Raw genomic sequence first — 23,946 nt, forward strand, 5'->3', positions numbered from 1 at the left:
ATTAAGCACTAGAGTAGTGCATTTTTCGTGCGTTAGCGATGCACTTTTATTGATTCACACGCATGCATATTTTAACTTCTATTTTATTTCAGTTTGCCCACAGAGCAGAAACTGTATCAACAAAGAGTGGTTTAATGTTAATGTCTGGCCTTCTGATCAACTCTGACCCCTGAAAGCACCCCGTCTCTGTTACATCTGCATAAAATGATATGAATGTAGCAGGATCAAGCTACAGCTTACGTATCATTCTTCCAGGGGCGCGCGCTTTTCATTCACGCCTCTCTGAGGTTTCAGCGCGTGCCATTGTCCTGTCCTGCAGGAGGGCGCGCGGTGCTACCGTTCATCTCCTTTGCCTCTGTATTCACAATGAACGTGAGACTAATATTGCATTACACTTTCCATTCTCGTGCCCGTTTTGGTAGGTTCATGTTGATCGAAAATCCAGAGAGTACACTTCACAACAAGAGAAACAGGGCTGCCTCATGAGCCTAGAGTACAGTCATCTCTACATTGACACCAGTTTAATGAGTCCGGTGCTGATTCTGGAGCTAAAGGTGCACATATGCTGTGGGTAAGCAGGCCACCCCCAAGCAGGGTTAGAGTTTAATGTAATGAGGGAGATCACTCTGTCTGAGACACAGAGAAGAGCAGAAACTCCCCGGTTTACAAATCCACCTACGTGAATGTCAGAGTATCAATAATATTCACAACTAAAATACCGTCCGGCATGAATATCCTGCCCTAAATGTCGTTTACAAACATATCAATCCATTGCAGCTAGATGTTATATCCCCTGGGGATTATATTTTTCTAAGCGCTGTTTAAGGTACAGTATTCTGCTCAGAGGATATTTGGGCCACAATCTTCTAGTGCCATGCATGGCTGCCCCACCCACTTCTGTCCTATTTATCCTATACACACCAGCATAAACGCTTCACTCCGAGGCTCAGCCCATCTCCTGAACCTAACCCCTCGGTGTGTGTTATCACAAACAACATTCGAACAAAAACCTCATGGAAAAAATGTGGGAAACGGTTTCCTTTTCCAACACACCACCCCTAATCCACTGTTCATTGTACTTTTTTCAGAAAGAAAGACTAGACTGAATACATGCAGTGACAATGCTGCAATGGAAGGGTGGCGTACAGTTTGCTGACATCCTATACCCCATCCGTATGGTAACAGGGTCATCCGGCGGCTCGCCTCCAGGCACAGCCCCGTTGTTTACAATAGAAGGAGCCTCCCAGGGCCTGTCAGCAGATCTTCTGCCCCTCGGAGCAGTCATCCGAAGACTGAACTTTCACTGCATTGTTGATAGCATTGCTGCCTGCCTGTGGGGCTTGGGCAGGTATATTTAAAGGGTTTAGCAGATACCCAATAGGGGTTTACAGGAAACACAACAATAGCCACAGTTAAGCTTTTCCAGGCTTTGGCAGCATCCATTACTCAACACGAGGCATGATGTACCGATGAATTAATCATTCACCTTCTTGTCTCTTCCAGAGAGCGAGATTCGTGTCCGGCTGCAGAGTGCATCACCGTCAGGCAGATGTAAGTATCTTGGATGTTTTTATCCACAACAACCACTAAATCAAAGTCACTTACCGTCATGACAGACAAGCTCATCACTTTGATCACTTCTGAAGAAGGCAAGGCCTTAACCTGCCACACTGCATGGAGGGTCTCCTAGCAAATTAGATAAAGACAAGGTGGAGAGCGTGCTACTTGCATCTTTCTGTGGCTGTAAAGACAAAGGGGCTTATTTACAAGCCCCTTGCACCACTGTTGCATCATTTTTTTTTATGCAATGGTGGCGCAAAGCAGTCCCCTACAGTGTGCTAAATTTACCAACTAGTGCAATGGTACCATTGTGCCAGTTTGTGAAGCCTTGCACCACATTATTCATGAGCTAGGTATAATGTATGCAAGGTAGGCATTCCTGCGTTAGAAGCCATGAAGATCTGGCGCAGTGAAATCTACAAGATTTCTTTGCATCGTTCTGTGCCTTCACAGCGTCAAAAATTAAACGCCTGCTCAGAGCAGGCATTAAAGTGACACACAGCTTTTTAGAATGGGGGCCTTCCATGCATTGCTTAAGTAGTGTAATTTTTTTGATGCTAGTCAACCAATGCGTCATTTTAGCGCCACAGATGCGTCAGAATTTGTGAAGTATCTGTGGACACTATGGGCCTCATTCTGACCCTGGCGGTCTATGACCGCCAGGGTGGAGGCCGGCTGAAGCACCGCCAACAGGCTGGCGGTGCTTCATTCCGTATTCCGAGCCGCGGTCGCCCAGCAGGGTCTGGCGGTTTACCACCGGATTTCCCCTGGCTGGGAGAATCCTCCATGGTGGCGCTGCTTGCAGCGCCGCCATGGGGATTCCGACCCCCTTCCCGCCATCCTGTTCCTGGCGGTAAGGCGGGAACGGGTGTCGTGGGGCCCCAGGGGGCCCCTGCACTGCCCATGCCACTGGCATGGGCAGTGCAGGGGCCCCCTAACAGGGCCCCACAAGGATTTTCACTGTCTGCATTGCAGACAGTGAAAATCGCGACGGGTGCAACTGCACCCGTCGCACCCCTGCAACTCCGCCGGCTCCATTCGGAGCCAGCTTCATTGTTGCAGGGCCTTTCCCGCTGGGCCGGCAGGTGATCTTTTGGCGGTCACCCGCCGGCCCAGCGGGAAAGTCGAAATGACCCCGCGGTCTTTTGACCGCGGAGCGGTCTTTCGACGGGGTAACTTTGGCGGCGGCGTCCGCCGCCCGTCAAAGTCAGAATGACCCCCAAAGTGCCATGGAGCTCTGTATCATAAATATAGAGCTACTATGGCATCGTTGGTGGCACAGGGCAGCGCAAGAAATCTGACGCATCGATACGTCAGATTCTTGTAAATAAGCCCCAATGGTGCGATACAAGGTGGGCATTGTAAACACTATTTCCTCTTGAAAGAGGCTCAGGTGTGGCAATTTTTACACTGTAATATCGTTAGCCCGAATAATGTATGTAGGAGCATCTAAATGCCCCAATCTCAGGGTTTTCCAAACTTAGGTCAATGAAATTTTTCCTGAGCTACTAATAAATAACACTGATGCAATTGTGACCTCATCAGTCATGATAACAATAGTGCCCACTATTTTCAGTATTACCACTATGGTCACCAAAGAACAACTGGATTACCAACAGTGAGAGCATCGGGCAGGACAGTAGTAAGACACTACTTGCAAGGGGCATGGTCGTAAATATAAATGTCAGACATCTTGTCATAGATAGCAGAGTTAGTCCTGAGACATATTAGAATCAGCAGAACTATGTATATGTAGGTCTGTATTTGGTATTTCTATAGGGCAAACCTAGTCAAAAACAGGGTGAAACATAGGCATAAAGTCTGTGCAAGATAATAGCGGCAGCTGGTTTGTGACAGTTAATTAGTTGTGATGTAATGTTCTTTAAAGAGGAGCGACTTCAACTTTTTTACAAAATTGGGACAGCATTAGGGCAGTCCTGATGGACATGAGGTTGTTGTTCCAGATCCTGGGTGCATTTTGTAGCTAAATTAAGAGGCTGGTCAGAATCTGGCAATGGAAGTTGTTACACCAATTGTATATACTCAGAAAGCGGAGACTGCGGATAGTATCAGAAAAGGCCTAATTTATCAATATCACATTCCTCCCAGTGAGCAACAATATAAAAGTTTGTGGAGAAAGTGCCCTCTGCCCCAAGCAAAAAACAACAGGAATAAGTCTCTTCGACTTAGTATGAATTCTTACTCAATTATATTCAGCTATGATGCAAATACAACAATTCTATCTAAAAACCTCAACTTGTCAGTTTCAGAATATACACACACGTTACTATCAAACAAACTGTTTTCCTCTTGGGCATATGCCCAATTTTTCCATTAAAACCCTTGATGTTTCCTTACGAAAAAATAATTTTGCCTCACGGTAATAATTTTGAGTTTTAGTAAATACGTATCTCTGGTTCAAAAGCATCAAGATCATTTAATTTTTATCAGGTGCTCACATGAGCAGTTGACTCACATCTCTAGAGTCTGTCTCCTGGGTCATTTTATCACCGTCACTTGCCAGGGAGGTTCACTTTAAAGCTAATGGTATCCGCAACATTCCAATGGTAATCGCCATTGTACGACATGTGGGCACCATAACGCCCACGATGCTCACAACATATGGCATATGGATTCCATTGCTATAGATGTGACCAGCATTATGACACTAGTGGCCACACATAGACCAAAGATGCCCAACGTATACCCAGGATGGCCAGCATTACAAATACCAAACTCAAACAAAGGAACCATTTAAAAAGGCGGGTCCTTTGGCAATAGGTGGGTGGGAATGTAATGGTGTTCTACTTTGAAAAACACAAATGAGGAAACAAGTAAAATACGGAAAGCCCTCCTCAACTAATATTTCTGATAGGATTGAAACGATGGAATATTGGCACGAGACGCATCCTCGTTGTTTCATGTACTACTGGTACTTAGATAGGAGTATGGGAATAAAATCGCCATGACTTTAACTTTCCTAGTTCTGCTTTCTGTATGTGTCCGTAAGACTGAGTTACACCCTGCTGACTTGTGGCTGTTACCGAAACCGATATTATCTTTATTTCGTTCCTATCCGTGTATGGGATGCAAGTTTACTTTGATGTAGATCTTTTAGCAGCTAATACAATTCAATGTGTTTTCTTTGCCAGGGACCGAACTAGACGATGTGAAACGTTTGGTGAAGGGGAACCGGTCTGCCAGCATCAGCCCCACTCGATCCCCATCAAACACCCTCCCAATACCCAAAAAAGCATCAGTGGAAACAAAGATGGTGACCGAGAGCTCCCATTCAGGTACCGAGTGTGCGTGTTGTATGTTCAATCAGTACTAGGCTGTAAGTGCTTGTGTGTTCCGATGTTAGCACTGTGTAATCACCCACCCTCTGGCTCACAATTGTTTAATACACTTGCAGTGGCACTCATCAGTGCTCTAGTCTGTGGTAGAGAAGAGCACACAACAGACATCTTGAACATTTCTAGGAGTAGGTTCTTACCCTTCAATATAGTAGAGACATTTGCTTTTCTAGCCACAAAAGTGTAATTTTTCTAACAATGTAGTGACGTGGTAGTATCTTTTTTGAAGAGAGTTCCTGTGGTTGGTTGCAAGAAGGAATCTTTTATTTAAGGTGTGCATTTACAGGACACACAACATCCCCATAACATTGCATTAAAATAACAATCTCCATGATTCCACTATATGCTTAAGCCTCCTCTGGGGACTAATACTTACACCCCCTGAAATTGAGGCCCGTATTTATACTTTTTGACGCTAAACTGCGCTAACGCAGTTTAGCGTCAAAAAGTTTAGCGCCGGCTAACGCCATTCTGAAGTGCCATGCGGGCGCCGTATTTATTGAATGGCGTTAGCCGGCGCTAGCAGACCGGCGCTGCCTGGTGTGCGTGGAAAAAAACCACGTACACCAGGCAGCGCCGGCGTTGGGGAAAATGGCGTTAGGGCGTCTTAAAATGGGGCAAGTCAGGTTGAGGCAAAAAAATCGCCTCCACCCGATTTGCGCCATTTTTAACGACGCCCAGACGCCATTTACATGACTCCTGTCTTAGTAAAGACAGGAGTCATGCCCCCTTGCCCAATGGCCATTCCCAGGGGACTTATGTCCCCTGGGCATGGTCATTGGGCATTGTGGCATGTAGGGGGGCACAAATCAGGCCCCCCTATGCCAAAAAAAAATATAAAAAAAATAAAAATTATACTTACCTGAACTTACCTGAATGTCCCTGGGATGGGTCCCTCCATCCTTGGGTGTCCTCCTGGGGTGGGCAAGGGTGGCAGGGGGGGTCCCTGGGGGCATGGGAGGGCAGCTGTGGGCTCATTTTGAGCCCACAGGTCCCTTAACGCCTGCCCTGACCCAGGCGTTAAAAAGAGGCGCAAATGCAGGGTTTTTTGCCCCGCCCACTCCCGGGCGTGATTTTTGCCCGGGAGTATAAATACGACGCATTTGCGTCGCAGTCATTTTTTTAGACGGGAACGACTACCTTGCATCTCATTAACGCAAGGAAGGCGTTCACGCAAAAAAATGACGCTCATTCCTCATACTTTGGCGCTAGACGCGTCTAACGCCAAAGTATAAATATGGCGTTAGTTTTGCGCCGCATTTGCGTCGAAAAAAACGACGCAAATTCGGCGCAAACGGAGTATAAATATGCCCCTGAATGTCTAGACTGCAACATGAAACATCGGGAGCCTTCTAAATCTTGTTGTAAAAGTAGCACGTGAGTTTTACACAGAGGTTGTTTGCCGGCTATTAATTATAGAGTATTCACCATACGATTTGCTTAAGTCATTATATTTGTAATGCTGAGATGTTTGAGATGTCCTGTGGAAAAAGTATTATTACTGGTGGGAACCAAAGTACACTGGGCCAAAGCTCTGAGCTTTGTGGTCTTTGCATCTGCTCCAGAGAGCACTGGCCGTCGGAGTCTCAGTGGGTCTCACATTTCATATTAACAAGCCTTGTCGATTTCAGGTCAATTTCTGTCGCATTTACCTTGTGAGCCGATGTGCTGCTTGACGTAAAGCAGTTTCTGTTTACCTCACTTTCTTATAAAATTGGATGAGAAAAAATTGGTTCACTAAAGTGCTGGAGGGCAGTCTCGACCTGGGACAGACAATAGGCATGGGCACCAGATAAAAGTGGCCGACCCCAATTGTGAATAGCTAAACAAACGTGACGCACAGTTGCAAATCGGGGTTGTTTTGATCTTGTACAGGCACACTGTCTAGGTGTTTTGCATGGTATAGGAGGCAGCGCGGATTTGTGCTTGCTGCAGACAATGTTTGAAGTAATGTCCGGGAAATCAACAGTAAAAACCTGCCTATCAGACCATAATACAGGCCATTAAACAGCCAAAAAAACAACCCACTCATTGACCTGTCAGGGCAGCCTATCGGTCACTGCCTGATTGCCTTATAGGTCTGGACAACCCTGTTGTGGGGCATTAATAGCATGAACGATCATATGGAGAGTTAATCTTGGCACTGTATTTGTTTTAAGAGTCTTATAGCCTTCCTCCTACAAGCCACTGTGTGATAACCCAGGCAGTGGGAATGTAGGCAAATAACTCAATGAAGGTGTGTTGCTCAGCTATTGTGGCAACACATTGCGTTCTTTCTGATGGCAAGTGACCTGGGCACACCCAGCATACATCCATGACTCCTTACAGATGTACACAAAACCTACGAATCGTAAGCGATGCGGAACTGGTGCAGCACATTATATTATTTATACAGAGGTCACTTTATCTGATAAAGAATCCAGAAAGTGTGCCAACTGCATTAACACTAAAGGTTACATACACATCAAAAGCTTATTTTCAGTGCTGGTTCACTTAAAGGATTAAGTTGGGCCAAACACAGAAGGTCTCCCTCACTTAGAATAAAATACAGCAGAGGTGCTGCTTCCCAGTTTGTGGTTATACACCTAACTGTGCTCTTATTTGGTACAGTATCAGGAACATACGACACGACCATCCTCGACGCTGCCCTTCCACCCTACATGTGGACGTCCACGCTGCCGGCTGGAGCATCCATGAGCAGCTACCACAACAACATGATGCACGGGTCATCGATGATGAATGCCAATGCTCAATCAACAGGATCAGGTACAATAAAAATATTTGCAGATTCAATTCCTGGCATCTGATGATCTTGAATGGCCTTCCCTGTTACATTTTTCAGAACATAGTACTGATGTAAGGTCAAAGCACTGTCATTACTAATGACATGACCCTACTGTTCAAAAAGAACACTGCAACCTCGAACCATTAGAGTTCAGAATTATATGCATACATTCATTTTTTTAATGATGAAATCCATTTTAATTGAATACAAATGACCCAAAATTTAAGACACTCTAGATTGACCAAAACATGTACACAATGATATCTAGGTACAGTTTACAATAACAGAACTGAGCACCAGAAATAAAAATGGCTCTTCTGCAACTTGCGTTCATAGACTGAACGTCTGCCATTTGGCTGTGCTTTGTAAACTTCTGTTGACATTGGTAAAAGGAAAGAGAAAGGGGACTCCTGGAAGAGATCTAAAACGAGGCAGGGAGAAGCAGCATTGGTCATCCTCCAGCTGCAGAGCAGCTACTGCACGCAAAAACAGAAACAGACGAAGGTCACTCGAGGAGGACTAGAGATAAGAGAATGGAAGAGGAGGGCATGGGAGCTCTCCCGTAGAAGAAACCTCCAAGTGAAAGGGAACCTAGCATGCTAGTTAACGTCGGCAAGTGGATGTCTGCCACGAATCCTGTCCTGAATGTTTCATTATTCTTTGTTTCTTTATTGTTATCGAGATGCATGGACTTCAGAACATGTTTGTAGTATTTCTGAGTCACACGGATGCACTCTATTGGCATTTACTGTATCTGTATCTAGGGTGGCCATTGAATGTATTTGTGTTGTTTGCCTTTCATATGACTGCTAGTGATTTACCATATTTTTATTTATGTAATCAATGTTGTTTTTTTTTTTTTTTTGCAGTGTTTGGAATCCCTAATAACCTGGCTCCCAGTAGCCCCACCTTGGGCTCTGGTCTTAACACCTCTTCTACAGGTCAGTGCTTGCTCTTGGTATTCAGGAAATGTTTCTTCTTTAGAGATTCCTTATGGATCCTGGCAGTAGAGACAGGTCAGATCTGGGAATCTCTCCACCTATGTCAGACTCTGTCTAGCTCTTGGGGTGGCTGCATAGCCAATGTACACAGGGTTTTTCTTATGACCTTGTTTATATTGGTTACAGTGTTTTCTGTGTCTCTCTTCAGATGGACTTGCTCAATTGTGTCATACACCTAGACACTGACTGTAATATAATGTTTCTCATTTGCAATTTACATCAAGAAACTAAAAGACTGTGAGACACAGCCAAAAGAGATGAATGAAAAAGGAGTAAACTCCCCAACCTGAGCTGGGTTAGCAACTCATCACCTTTGTGGAGCACTCGCCTACTTTTCCTCTGATCTCTTTACAACAACTTCAACTTTTGGAAGCAGATAAATAGCTGATTCTTTAGTCAAGCCAGTGTTCAGTTTGAATTTGATACCACAATGACAGAAGTAGAACAATATGACATTTCTAAGATTTGACCTCCGTATAGTAGACGTCAGTCCACGTTAGGCAATGTACACAGAGAACGCAAGCATTTCCTTCCACTACTCCTTAGAGTGTTTTTGTGGCAAGGCACCAAGCACACAAAAGGTGCTGGGAGGAATGCGTGCTGTGAACCATACCACTGGCAATCACTCCGGATTGTATCAAAGCCCATTTTCCTTTTGCTCACATGCCACCTCAGTTTGGACCCAACCATATGCAAATCATTCTTGACTCTGCTCCATTCTGAACAGTCCAGACCGAACTGCTGGACCAGGTCTTCCCTGACCCAGAAAACAAACAAACCAAGACAAATTTTGCCCTGACTGGGGCTCTTCAGTCAGGTGAAGCTTGGTTCAAGTGGCACAGTGAGCACAGGACCCACGTCTGGACATACCTTTGAAACTTACGGTGGTACATTAAGCACACAAAAGGTGATGGGAGAAAATCTTGCAATTAGTCTAACCTCTGCAATCGTTCAAAGTAGCATTTCCAAAACATCATTCTTTTGCCAGCTATACCACCTCAGTTTGGACCCAATCATATGCAAATAAGTCTTAACCAAGCTCCATTTGGAACACTCCAGTCTAAACTGCTTGGCCCATACTCCCTGAAGCAGAAAACAAGCGACTGAACACCAGTTTCACACTGATTTGGGCTCTTCAGTTGGGTTAGGCTTTTTCCAGTGGTGACAAGTGATTGCCTGTAGTTAGACTAATTGCAAGCATACCTCCCATCCCAATTTGTGTGTTTCGTGGCAATGCACAATACTGCACCATCAACTCAGTGTAGGCATTTTCCTCCAAGGCTTCCATGGGATGCCTGGTGAAAATTGTCAGGCAGCAGCCCGCGCCCCCCCCCCCCCAATGTGTTTTTTCCCACTTGGTCAAGCAATGAGAGAGTACTTTGTGCAATCCCTCTGTGTCTGGATTAATATGGATTAAAGATTCCTTTCACCCACCCAGATGATATTCTTGTATAATAGTGGGGGAAGTGTCTGCTGTAGTCAAGAGGAGTAACAGCTGGATGATGCTACTTTAGAAAGTATCACACTTTATTAATAAATGAGTTAAAATGTCTGGTTCCAAAATCTGTATTGTTGTTTTGGGCCTTGTAGACTGTCCACTAAATTAAGCTAACAAGTATCTGTGAGCTTGATTCATGCATTGTGTATAACAACAGATTAACAAACCTAAAATTGCCTCTGATAATCTCTTTTCAACAGTGTTTGGCGTTCAAAACAACCTTACGTCGGGATATGTCCCAATTAGCAGCAGCTCAGCAGGCACAGCCTCCACAGGTGAATATGTGATCTTCAAAATCACTTTAGCATTAGAAGTTCCCCTGCATTGCTCTAATGTGTGATGTAACTGCTTGGGACACATACCTTCTGTGCAGTGACACCCTGCAGCTGATCCTTGTACAGGGCTCCAATAATACATGGCCAACATTGTCAGGTAATAAAAGGATCTCTAGGGGTGAATTTAATTTGTGAATTTCTCTGTCCAAAGCCTTCTATGTGTGATCGCAGTAAAGCAATGTGACCTCAACACCCGAGCTCAAATCGTTTCTCACTGACACAGATTGGATAATACAATCTAACAGAAAGTGAAATATTAAGTTTCACCCGCGACCCCTGGCTTGCCCTCTGTAACCCCTGGTACTGCCTTTGCGAACCCCTGCTTCAGATGTGGCAAATTCAGTGCCAGGAACACAGTGGCAGCTCGTCCCTATGGAGGTTAGTTGGGGCTTCGTTCTCTTTGTTTTATGTAAATTTTTTATTACACTAATAGTCAAAAATAAAATATTATTCACTATTAGTGTAATAAAAATGTGAATATGCCCTTCCATGGCACTTGAGGTAAGTAGAAATGCTTTTAAACGCATGTTGTGTGTGTGATTGCGGGTGAGAGTGTGTTTATGTGAGAGTATGTAAGTGTGAATTTGCGTGTATGTGTAAGTATGTGTCTGTGAACGAAAGTGGAGGTCAAAGGGCGCGGGATGTCACTTCTACTACCCCTGGCATTTTGGTGAATTGCCGCCCATGTGTCCAGCTTATGACCTCAATATGTTTGCCTGTGCCCATTTGCAGAGCTTGAGATGACTCACTCCATCTTCTGTGAACTTAGAGAAACCCCTATGATCTCCCCTACACCTTAAACCTGTTTTAGAGGGTAAACTAAGGCCCATATTTATACTTTTTTAGCCCCGCATTTGTGTCATTTTGTAGTTTGTAAGTTTCCGCCGCTTTTGCGTCAAAAAATGACGCAAATGCGAGGCTAAAAAGTATAAATATGGGATATGGGCCTAAATGTCTGGTCCATGGTGGATGTTTCTACTGACACTGCGATGCACCTCATAAACAATTTCCCCATTTATTTGTCCCTCTTACATGCTTATTCACATGGTTTCTATTGCAGTGTATGGCGTACAGAAAAACGTTCCTCAGAGCACCGGTACCATCAGCAGCAGCATGTCTACCTCCGCTGGTATGTTCGTGTGACAGTTACAAAAAAATTGGCTATGCTTTGCGATTGTCTTGCAAGGCGTGTCTGCAATATTAATCACTACACTTATATAGCCAATATAATATCAAGGAAATCTTTGAATTCAGGTTATCTTCAGCCCCAAACACAATCTATATCCATTTTCAATTGTCATACTAATACCAAAGTCCTACCTCTATTCATGCAACACAAGACTTCTAGCACTTCACTTTTACCTGAGATGTTTATAGAATAAAAACATTTTCAACCCTTTCCTGAATTTAAGATGAGCAGTGATGGAACTACAAATGTGCAGTAAGAAGTTCCCCAGTGAGGGGCCCACCACTGAAAAAATGTGTCCCACAGAGTATCCATAGTATGATATGTTAATTATAAACCTTGTCAGAGGCAACAAGACAGCACAGTAAATTTCAGTCCACACAAGGTATTAATCCAAGATGATCCACTACCATTCCACTAAAGACAATAGTACAGTGACAGACGAACCACTATCAATTCAAAAGAACAGAAATCAGTTCGATCTCAAACAATAATCAATTATGCTCCAGCCACAATATTTAGAACCTCATAAATATTTTAAAAATACACTTAAAATTTTAGACATTTGTTAATATAGTTCATTATCGATTGGACCAGATACGTCATTAAAAACATTTGGTCCAAAAATGACATAGAAAACAACTGTATACATTCAAAATACTAAAAAAGTGATTGTGTCAACACAGTGTTTCGTTGGCTCCCTGACCTTTATCCCACCTCCTTCAGGATCAGTAACTGAATTAAAACTACACTTTAAGACTTTGCAGCTCAAATTTCATGTGCTCCTAAAGTGCCATTTTCAGTTACCTGTCTGTTCGGCGCAGTTCACACGGTTCATTGTATCTGCTAGTTTATGAATCAGTGCAGGTCCTGCAGGCTGACGATGCCCTGTCTTCTTGTTAAAATCAGATTCCAGAAGGAACACAAAATATTGTTCCTTTTTTTTAAAAACAGACAGGTACATGAAAATGCCACTTTAAGGAACAATTTATTGATTGCTGAGATCTGCATTATCATAGCAACGGTCTTGCTTGTGGCAGGAAAGGAACAGTAGACTTGCTATAGTTGGTTTGCCCCATGTGAAATTTGAGCTGCAAAGCCTTAAATGTTAGTTTTAATTCAGTTATTGGTCATGAAGAAAGTGTGACAACGGCCCAGCAGCCACCAAAATTCTCCGTTGACACAATGACTCTTTTAGTACTTTATATACAGTTGTTTTCTATGTTATTTTTGGATCAATTATTTTGATGATCTGGTCCAATGGGTGATGAACTATACTAACAAATGTCACTAGTATTTCATGAAATATTACTAGATAATTTAAATATTGTGGTTGGAGTATAATTGGTTATTGTTTGAGATCAAAGTTATGTCTGTTGTTCTTGTGTTGACAATTAAGCATCCACATAGTGAAAGTTTGGATTTTAACAATAAGTCAAGTGGGGAAAACGTTTGTTTGGCTGAACCCTATCTCCTGGGCCTTTATAAAAGGGGTTACCCTCTAAATTGTTCATGCCTTCTTGTACAGGTATAGACGAGTCATCACATTGTGGAAGCATATGTTTGTCTTATAACGTTTGATGTACTAAGTTAGAGAGTTAGAAAGAAGCACAATGGTTTAAACAAATATGTCAGAATCACATTTAATTTGTTGAATTGTCACGAGAATGTGGTTTTACAAGTGTGATTAACATTATGTGCTTGACAGTATGTGAACACGTCTGTATGCCTCTGTGGTGCTTCGGTTATCTCAATTTTTTGTCCCCTGGTCAAATGAAATAAGGGAACCAAGGAAAAATGAAATTTGTTATTTTAATGGGCATCTCTGGAATGTCGCCAACAGCACTTCCTTAAAGATTTCTAGGCTTACTGCCAAACACTAAAACAGTTGTATCTGACTAAATAGATGCAGTTGAAAAACAGCGCTAAAGGGGAAATTGTTGTCATTGCAACTTGAAAAACGATACTGTGGAGGGGAGAATCACATACAGCACTTCATTCATTCAGATTTCGCTCCTTTCATCAACTCTGTGGCATTCAGTTTGAGCCTGGGCAACCTAACACATCTGTACTGCTGACAAAATAAAAACCTGATTGGCAAGCCAAGATGATCCTATAAAAGGGATGGCTTGATTATTTTGGAAGACCCATTGGGAGCAGTGTTTTTCCACCTCTAATTCCCCGCAATGTGGCGTCATTTAATGCTTGAGGTGCACAATGGTTCATTGTCATTTAGTTGCTCGAGATGGCTGACTATTGTTGCTTTTTCCCAGACTCTGACATGTGCCTGTAAGCATGTCGGTGGGTGGCAGCCACATGTAGACTTGGAAGTGTTCTTTAGAACTATACTCACCGGCTGTTTGAGCGATGCAGACAAAGCACATTACTTCTGAACATTGCTTAGAGTAAAAGGGATTAGGTGTTTAAGCATCAGGTTCCAAGCACAATACTTTAGACCTCCTATGATGTCTTCAAAAAGCTATCTACCTCAAGAGAGCAACGAACGTCTCTGCAGTGTTTGCTAGTGGGCAGCATGTGACTCAAAGTTTGCATTTCCTACACTTACTAATGGCAGTGTTCTTCTGAAAACTCAAGAACGCCAAGACTTCAATAGGATCAATTGATACTAACACAAGGCACTCGATCCATATCAGTAAGACTACCAAATTCTTCACTCCAGGGAATAATTCTTCATGTGTTATTTTCATCATCTCAGCTCACACCTACAGTTTATCCTGTGTTTTTATTTTATTGGTTTTGTTGGTGGCCTTTGCCATTTCAGCCAACCCCCCTTTCTCAGTAGACTTGTCCCTCCAGTACACATTTGCATCGGCCTGGAAGTTATCAACTTGTCAGAAATGCTGGTAATGACACCAACGCATTATGAGAGGGGAGCATGTAATCTGATGGACTAGTAGCCTAGGTATATCTGCCACAGCCCCAAGAGTAAGACACAGCACAGTCATGTTGCAGATACATGTCAAACAAGAAAGAAAGTAATAGGTGTCCTGGAAGTAAAAATCGAAATCACAAATAGTGGAACTCATAAGATGACTCCAAATGAGAATGGACAGGAACTAAGCATTGCCAAAGCCATATTGGTCTTGCTCTTAAATAGAGCATTCACACAAAAACAATACTCAGTGCCCAAGAGCTGAAAACACACACACACAGGCACACCAACACACACTCACTCACACACACACACACACACACACACACACACACACACACACACACAGGCACACCAACACACACTCACACACACACAGGCACACCAACACACACTCACACACACACACACACACACACAGGCACACCAACACACACTCACAAGCTATGCATTCATGCTGACATGCATATGACCAACAGAACGCCTACAAGTACTGTATCCATAAACAAAAATAAACATACATTCAGGGACAAACGCACACAGACAAAATACTTATATGCAACCATATGCCAAGCTGCGGACCCTCACTTGCTCACAGTTAAACTTTCACTATCTCCCACCCAATACACTGCTTCTTAAAACCTGAAAGTTCCTGAACTTCACCCTACAGTCCCCATTGCTGCATCAAGATTATAGTCATTCAGGGTCCGGGGGCCTGTTACTGGATCTCACATCCCAATGACCTATGAGCAGGCAATCCCAAAGACAAAGCTGCTGATCAGAAGAGCACTCTACTCCTAATCCTCTCCCCCTTCACCTTATTATAACCTGTGGGTATCCGCTGTGGCATGGGGCTCAACATGTTTAAAATGTGTATAATATACATTATCTATGTATTCTTTATGAATACCTTGTCTTGTCTCCATTACCACTTACTCAGAATCTTCGAGAACTCTCTTTAAAGCTACCCGTTGAATCAGATGATGCCCTTATTTGTCATTAAGATACACAGTATTTATAGATGGTATTCCTGATTGCAATAAATGCATATCAAGAGACTTATTTAATATGTAGAGTGAAGTGAACATCATCTCAAACCAGAAATGCCCTATGGTTCAGTCATATTCTCTGTTGCATTACGTATGCATCACAGCAATTAGATTTTAGAAAACCTTAAAACTAGAAAAAAGCCAAGCTACATTTTAGCCTCCTCTGCTGGCAGTGATGTATTGAATCATAGCAATCCTGCTACTGTTTTTGTGTAGAAGTTTGTAGGATTTTGGTTTGTGGAATATACAATGTGGCATAGGTGCATCAGGTATTTGCATTTGTTTAGGTTGTATTCCTTGTTGTACCACAATCAGGATTGTACATTTGGTTTCTATGTATTTTAAGTGCTTTATCTGATAGCTTAAACCATATATGGATTGAGTGGCAATATAATACTTACTTTCCTCTGCATTTTGCCTTCAGGTGAGACTTAAGGTGCAGCGGAGGGTTGTGTTGACTCTGGGAGGTCTACTGTACTATTCTAACTCCCGTCCTAGAATATATGGAGAAAGTGAAAATGTGTTTATATCCACTGTGCGTGCATCTTCATGTTCCTGCTTTTATATCCTATAGCACAAGCTCTAGTTCAGTCCTGATTCTTAATTGATTTCTAGTTACAACAGGGCATGCACAGAGCGATGACATTCTCCGCAAGGACTACAAGTTCCTACTCCTCGAAAAAGAGAACGTCCCCACAAAGAAGGACGGGGAGCTGCTCATCATGTCTAAGGACAGCGGGAAGGTCTTCACTGCAGCCAGCACTGGATTTAGCGGTAGGCTTTCCATTTGACCAGTGTATATTGCTGTGATGCATAGTCATAGGATAGACAAGAATACCTGATAGTTAATGTTTTGGTATTAGCTGTGATATCAGCCTGACACTCACCCAATGGGTTGACAGATATGGTCACACATTTAATCCTATCACTAAGACAATATTTAGATGGAAGGAACTTCTACAAAAACAATTCTTTCTGTATATTCAGTGAATGAAGTAACCAAGGTTGGCACTACCACTATCATTAAAGAGGACAAAATATGGTATGTAGGTAACCAACTCCCTAGTGAACCATTCCTTTCAGTGGGAGCAGAGCCTTAGTGTGGGTTTCTGTAAGCGTAGCCAACGGGATTTGATATAAAGTTATACAGAAACAAAGAGGTTTGATTAAGCTGTGATGGTAAGCACTTGCTAAGGTAAGAATCTAAGCCAGGTAGCAGGTGGCTACCTAGCAGCAATAGTACCCGATCTGTTCCCCCATATCAATGAAGACCTTACTGCAGCAGATATTTTGGGTAAGTTATTTTCAGAACTGCTAATCATTATACCAGTACATCTAAAAGAACAATTGATCTGTTGCTTCCTGTTCTAGGGGCAAGTTCACTTAGAGTGGATGCAGGTTAAGTACACTGTGTTATGGCTTCTGCTGAATATCAACACCTCCCTTTGGGAGGTCCACTGATGGATTCTTCCCATTAAGCATGTAACTATAGCAACAGAGGGTGTTGCTTCTCAGACACAGCGCTCTGGTAAGAGTAGCTCACATGCACCATTAGAAGCAACCTCAGTGGGGACAAGAGTGGCTACTTGCTTGTAAAATTACACAAGCCTGTCAGTCCTCGGTTCATTTAGTAGCGAATCTGGTTAGATACTGATGACTACTCACCATAGTCTACCAGACTGTCCAACATGTCAATCAATGCCTCTGTGAATTATTACGTTTTTACAGAGAAAATTATCATGTACCAGGAAAATCAGCTAGTGTTTCAAATGTTCATAGAATTAGAAGGAGTGAACAAATCATCATGGCTCATCCTCTAGATAAGCCACGTTTTTTACATTAAGAGCTGGGTAATGGAAGTAAAGAGGGTAGTAAGATTCATAAGATCACAGTGACTGCAATTAGCAAAGATTCAGCACTCTACCCCTCCAGTTCTAAGCTCTGCTTCTAATGTACTACGTGAAGAGCAGATACTCCCTCACACAATCGTACCTGAAGGATCTAATACAAATATTGTACTCCCACAAGCAAGTGTTCGTTATTCGCTTTAAAAGCAAATTAGTTGAATACTCCAAGCCATCCATTTAAAAACTATTTGAAAATTTTAAATTCCTAAAGGAATGTTTTTTGCGTATGCCACACACTGTAATAAATATCGCAAAGCATGTGCGTCAGCACCTGCATGGGCACAAACCAGGACAGTCTATCTGTATCAGTGAGCACGTTTCTACTATCTGGTATAGCGTGGGAATACAGATTCCAGAATATTGATGAGACAGAAAATCATTACATTCATTTTGAGGGGCCAAACATTGAAAGGTAAGTTTATATACATTTTATATGCCCAACTACACATATATGTACCTTGATGGTATAAATATCTTAAAGGTACTTATATGTGGAGGTAAGCATAGCAAATCCTTACCTCCCTCTGTGCACTTACCTTTCTGTATTTTGTCCCTTAATATTGTTGTAACAGTATTCTATCCCATATCGAGATTCAATATTCCCTACTATAATCTACAAACCTTGTTTTACATCTCATAAATGTAGTCAATGCACGGTTAAGTCTGCAGGAATTGTGACTCTTTGATCACTCAGTATGTTCCCTGTGTGATTGTACAGGATCTGCTAGTGAAGATACGATGAAGAAAGACAAACAATACACGACAAGCACGTCAGACACTTCCTACAAAACAGAAGCAAATGGTGAGTATTCCTGTTAGTCAATGATACAACTTTTTAGAGGAATGTAGGAAGAACAAGAAAATGCTTTCTTATTTGATATGTTCACTCTAATCCCCTTTAAAATGATCTCCCATATTAAGAATGGCCTGGTCTTGTATACTCTGCCTACTTTAGGGGAATGGGTTGTACGTTTTGTAATGCTCTATGAGCTGAGGAAGAATTATGTTTTTAACTGAATATTGTATTGAATGTGGCCTACAACTGCGTGGGTCTTTTTTTACTGCATGCCTGCATTACAGCCATCCTCCTCCATTGAAAATGAGTGTTAAAGCTAAGAGAATCCAGATGGATTTTTACTTCCAATGATATGTCTCTTGTGATGAACTTTAAAGTTAAGAAGGGGATCCTGCGTCTTTAGTCCCCTACCATCAGTGCTGCTTCTCTTGCCATCAGGTCACTGTGGAGTTCTCTGAAGGCCTGTATACAACTTTCACTGAACCTTTCCCCTTCCCACTAGCTCAGTCTCTCTCAACCATTTGTTTTACTCTATTTGAGAAGCTCCATGAGCACTAATGGGTTTCTTTGAAAAGGGAAATGCAAATCTTAACTTGTATCCATCATTCTATGGATCTCACATTAAGCATTCAGTGGCCACACTCTTCTCTTGTGCCTTGGTTTCCCCTCATTTAAGGTTTGCACCATTTCTATTAAGATGCTAATAGTGTTCTTCAAATTGAGAAGCCAAACATCCCTGAAAGTATCATTAGTTGCACTAAGAATAGTCAGGGCGTTTGTCTCTATCCATGCTGTTTGGGAGAGGTTCTGCCCTGTAAAGAATATGGTCATAAAAATGCATTTTACAGCACAATCTTCCAATAATATTTGCTAAAATGCAATAGGTTTTAAGGATAATTCTGAGGGGAAACAAATTAAATATTGTATACACCACTATATAGAGCGCAATTGCCATTCCAGTTTTCACATTTCTGCAATGCGTGAAACACCGTAGACAGGCCAATGTACAAATGGTCACAAAAGTTACAGCAACATGGTTCATCCAGCTCTGCTAATGTCCTACTACCTAAAGCACCACAATCCAACCAGTTTCTATAGTGCCCCAACATATAAAACACCATAGCCAGTTAAGTATTGACCCACTGTGTAAAGTTTAACATGCAGGCCATTACCACCTGGCCCCATTATATAAAGCATATTAGCACGTCCAGTTTTCACAATGAGGCAGCATGTAAAACACCATAGCCAGCTAAATGTCTACTTTGCCCCCCCAACAATCAATGTAGCAATCATAATCAGAAAAGATTCCACATTATTCCATGAATGCACAATTGCCCATGCGCCCAACCACCCTCTGCTCCCCTTTATGTCATGTCCTGTTTCATGCAGAGGAGCTGGCATTAGTTTAAACGTGACTGGGCAACCACCTTACCTTAGCCATATGATTATGTTGTCCCCCAAGCAGGAGAGATTTGCAACCTTGGCTTGTCATGCACTTGCCAACAACATCCATCCTTCTGCCGCTCTTGTGCATGTATTTGCACAGGTGATGACTGGGGCCCTTAGACAGCTGAGCCCAGGCTACAAAGCTTTCACAGTGCACCAGCGCCTTGGGTTGGACAGGCAAATTCAACCCTCAACCCCCCTTTCAAGTCTGCAGTGTACAAGGGAATTCAACAGTGTCCCAACTGGCAAGTCACGAATTATCATAGTATATGAATTTTCCTCTTCAAGGGCCAGATGCACCAAGACACTGATCACAAAAGTGGTCGCAAAAAAAGGATCCAGAGGTGGTCAGCAGAACAACCTGCCTAATGAATATTAATTAGGCCGGCCACAATGTGCTACCCCCTGTTTTGGCTAATATCACAGGGACAGTGGCCTGCAAGGTGAAGCAGACCATCATCTCTATGATTGTATTTCAAAGTTGAAAACGTTTTTTTATTTGTTAAAGCAGGATGATTCCTTTAAATGATATAGGTATGATTTAAAAAAACATGTTTTCAATTTTGAAAAGCTTCATTGGTCCTCTGGACCACTGCCTGCTCCTCCTAAAGCTGCCACGTTGGTTCCCAAAGCAAAAGATGCCCAAAAAGGGTCCCTTCCCCTTTGCGAACCAGTTACCCTGCCCCACTTCGGAGTTTGTAACTTATCAGTGGCTGAAATCAGAATTAAGGTTGCAAACCATTGATACATAGGGTTCCAACTCGGTATTTGGAAGAGACACCCAAAGCAACAATTTCTAATCCCACTTTCCTATTCGGAAAAAAGTTTGTTGCATTGTAAAAGTTTAACCCTCTGATTTAGTGAAGGTTTGCAACCCATAAAAAGCTTTGCACATCAGGGCCCACTGTTCACTGTTTTCACATGCAGAATCTCATAAGATTCTCCTCTCTTTAACTTCATGAACTCACTCATTCATTTAAGGATATGTTTTTTGGTTCTCCAGCTTATTTTAAGCAAGTTGAACGTACCTTAAAAAATTAACTTCTTTTTGTTTAACACCAGGGTTTACAACAGTGTCTACGAAAGATAAAGCAACCTATGCAGGTGAGTGGCACCAAAGCCTGTCCTTTGTTACATTACATTACGTGATATCATGTTACTGTATGGTATGGTATGTTGTGTTAGTCTACAGTCGTTTGCCTAGCACCATTAGTGGCTCAGAGTGCTAACGTGATCTTGGTACCTTCCATATTTAGTTTTGAAGGTTCCACCAGTGACCAGGCTCTGATTCCCCTTATAGCGAGAATGTGCGTCTTTTGCTTTTTCCAGTAAGCGGGAATTACCAGCGCGTGGCCTGAGGTTTTACCAGATCAAATGAGTGCCATTTGGCTTCTGTGGCATAGGCATTGCTCATCGTGTACTACATCACTGTGTTTGAGTAGCCTTTATGCGCTTAGAAACAACCTGTAACGTAAACTTGGACTCAGCTGTTAGCTGCAGCGGCTGCTGCAAATCTCAAGGGAAGGGGCAATGGGAAGGGGGGGAGACGAAGGGGTGGACTTACCTTACTGCTGTCTCTGTCTCCTGCCGCCTACCCTCCTCTTCCCTCTATGTGGTGTCCCAGTAAATGCACAGGCTCCCCAGCAATCCTGGCACCGCTTACATGCTAAGCATAGCATGTAAGCAGCGTCAGCAATGGTCTGAGTGGCTCGGAGTGCCAGACACAAGCCTGGGATCTGTGTTGTTTCTCCAGCACAGCTGTGTATACAGCCGGGTTGGAGAAACCTAAGTGAGCATGTGTGTTTGGCTGGCCTCAGAAGGCTGGATAAACACACATCCGCACTGAGTGTACTCTCCCCACCTCCCGTTGCCCAGCTCTGCCCTGCCCTGTACTGCTGGCTGAGCCAGCAGATGAAAAATGAAAAGATGGTGGAACTATTGTTTCATTTTTAATCTCCTGCTCTTGGCCAGGTAAGCGACGCTCCTTTGCCATAGGAAGGAGTCGCCCCTGCTTTTTAGGACTTTCTGCATATTTTGCAATAGAGGGTAAAATAAGGAATATTTAGGAAAGTGCATTTTTAGTTTACTTGCAATTGGGTGGAACCGAATGACTGACTTAATCGGTTGTACTGTAGCGAACAGCAGTGGTAGAGAGATGTTGGGTTGCCCCCTCATGAAGACTTTGACAGCCCTGTGAATGGTTAGCACCCAGGGGTGCTGACATGCAGGTGCTTGGTGCACAGCTACCCACGCAGGAATCAGCAAGAATTTGCAAGTCACTGATTGTGTGCCACAGCAGCCGATCACAGGTGCTAGGAATGTGTGTCACCAAGAGCTGCAAATGGGGTTCTCCCCTGTGACTGCTCCGACGTTTAACTGCTATTGTGAGATTGATTCACATGTGCTGTATGTATCTTTTAAGTTATTATTTTGATACCTAAAGTAGTTTTTTATTCATTTCCAGTGATATATCTGGATCAAAGATTGTGCAATGACACTTCTTGTGTAGTTATAGGGGCCGAAAGACATGGGATGGCACTCCTTCAAATGCCAAAAAGTTTGTCAAATGTCATTCAAAATTGCCTTTAGCACTGGCTGCAGAGGTAGCTTCACTATGGACAATGCGCCAGAACGGCCTTACTCTTTCGCGCTTCAGTTAGATAGCTCAGACTGTTGAGCACATGCTGCAGAGGGATGCAGAAACAACAGGTCTGAGTTTAAATTATGCCATAATTTCCCAAACCTTTATTTAATCGTTGATAAAATGAGTGCCCCTGAATTTGATTTCTCAGTTAACTCTGGTTGTCTTGGAAATGATAACTCTTAGTATTGAAGCGCTACAACGCGGCTATAGAATGATAAAGAGTGCTGAACTTTTGCTGTATGTTCCTTATAAAGCAGGGACTATGCCCGTCTCCAAGTCAGAGAAGAAATGTTTCTACCAAACTAAGGGCCTCATTTACTAGGTTTTGGCACAGGGAGGCGCGGTAAGCCTTTTTGCTGTGCCCCTCTGTATCAAAACAAAGGGGCCGGAATGCGCTGTATCTGCAAGATGCGGTGCATTCCTGTCCTTGTCCCGTGCGCGGGAACAGAAACTGCTGCCTAGCTCCAACTCAGGTATCCTTGCATCATGGTGCAAGGGTGCTGGTATTGCAGGGATGATTCTTTATGTGCAGGAAGGGACACCTTACATAAACAATTATTGATGGTGTTTCCCTCTTTCTAAGTGTGCTGCATTGAAAAACGGGGAGAAATAATGTTGTGCCATCCCTGAGGTTGAGTAGGAATCTGACACATTCCCAGACTTGTAAATCTGGGAATGCATCAGATTCCAACAGATTCATGGGTGTTGCGTGGTAATACCCACAGCAACACTCATGGAACAAACACCCTTTTCCCACAGTGGTGGTAATACCCACAGCAACACCCATGGAACAAACACCCTTTTCCCACAGTGTTATGCGTGAAAGGGGTCCATATTTACCAGGCTAGGAAAAGCCACGCAAGGTGGCTTTGTGTGGCCTTGCAAATATGGGCCAGGCACTGCGGCACTGGAATGTAAAAAAAAATGACACTCCGGTGGCGCGGTGTGCTGCCAGCGCCTCGTAAATGAGGCCCTAAATGTCTCGAGATACATAGAACTACCAAGCACAGCAAACGTTTCCATGATCACTCCTATTTTTGATCCAGTTTATTTGACCAGAAAAGATTTTATGGAAAACTTCCACCATCACTTAACTACATTGGGATGACTTCCAAAGAGACAGATGAATTTGTGTATCTGTGTCTGCAGAAGTTAAGTTTTTACTTTATTTTGTTGTTTTTAGCTTTCGTTTTTATACTGCGCTAAGTACCCCCACACAGTGCTCGAGGAAGGGAATTAAAAGCATGAAGGGAACATCTTTACTGTCAAGAAACTACAGGGAAAGATCAATAGTTTCGTCACAGGTTGGGCTCTTCCTGTGGGATCGCTTCATCACAGACATAGATGAATGATCCGTCGGTACAAGTTTTAACCTCGATTGTATAGGGCCAGAACTATATGGGTCGTGCTGTCCAGAAAACCCGCTATACATCAGTGCATTTTTAAAGTGAAAAGCCACAGAACACTAAGGAGACTTTTGAAAGGCGACC

At 43.0% G+C, this 23,946-nt stretch overlaps 1 protein-coding gene across 3 annotated transcripts in view; it reads left to right on the top strand.

Annotated features, from left to right (window-relative positions):
* Window positions 1-23,946, top strand: part of COL17A1 (collagen type XVII alpha 1 chain) — a 159,379-nt gene that overhangs the window by 42,636 nt on the left and 92,797 nt on the right. For all 3 annotated transcript variants that reach the window (XM_069239450.1, XM_069239451.1, XM_069239452.1), the window contains exons 8-16: window positions 1,504-1,551; window positions 4,713-4,856; window positions 7,527-7,682; window positions 8,571-8,642; window positions 10,401-10,475; window positions 11,596-11,664; window positions 16,279-16,437; window positions 18,289-18,372; window positions 20,875-20,916. In XM_069239450.1, coding sequence (XP_069095551.1) covers window positions 1,504-1,551; window positions 4,713-4,856; window positions 7,527-7,682; window positions 8,571-8,642; window positions 10,401-10,475; window positions 11,596-11,664; window positions 16,279-16,437; window positions 18,289-18,372; window positions 20,875-20,916 — 849 coding nt within the window. The remainder of the gene's footprint in view (window positions 1-1,503; window positions 1,552-4,712; window positions 4,857-7,526; window positions 7,683-8,570; window positions 8,643-10,400; window positions 10,476-11,595; window positions 11,665-16,278; window positions 16,438-18,288; window positions 18,373-20,874; window positions 20,917-23,946) is intronic.

Source organism: Pleurodeles waltl, chromosome 6 (genome assembly GCF_031143425.1).
Source record: "Pleurodeles waltl isolate 20211129_DDA chromosome 6, aPleWal1.hap1.20221129, whole genome shotgun sequence".
Lineage (NCBI taxonomy): Eukaryota > Metazoa > Chordata > Amphibia > Caudata > Salamandridae > Pleurodeles > Pleurodeles waltl.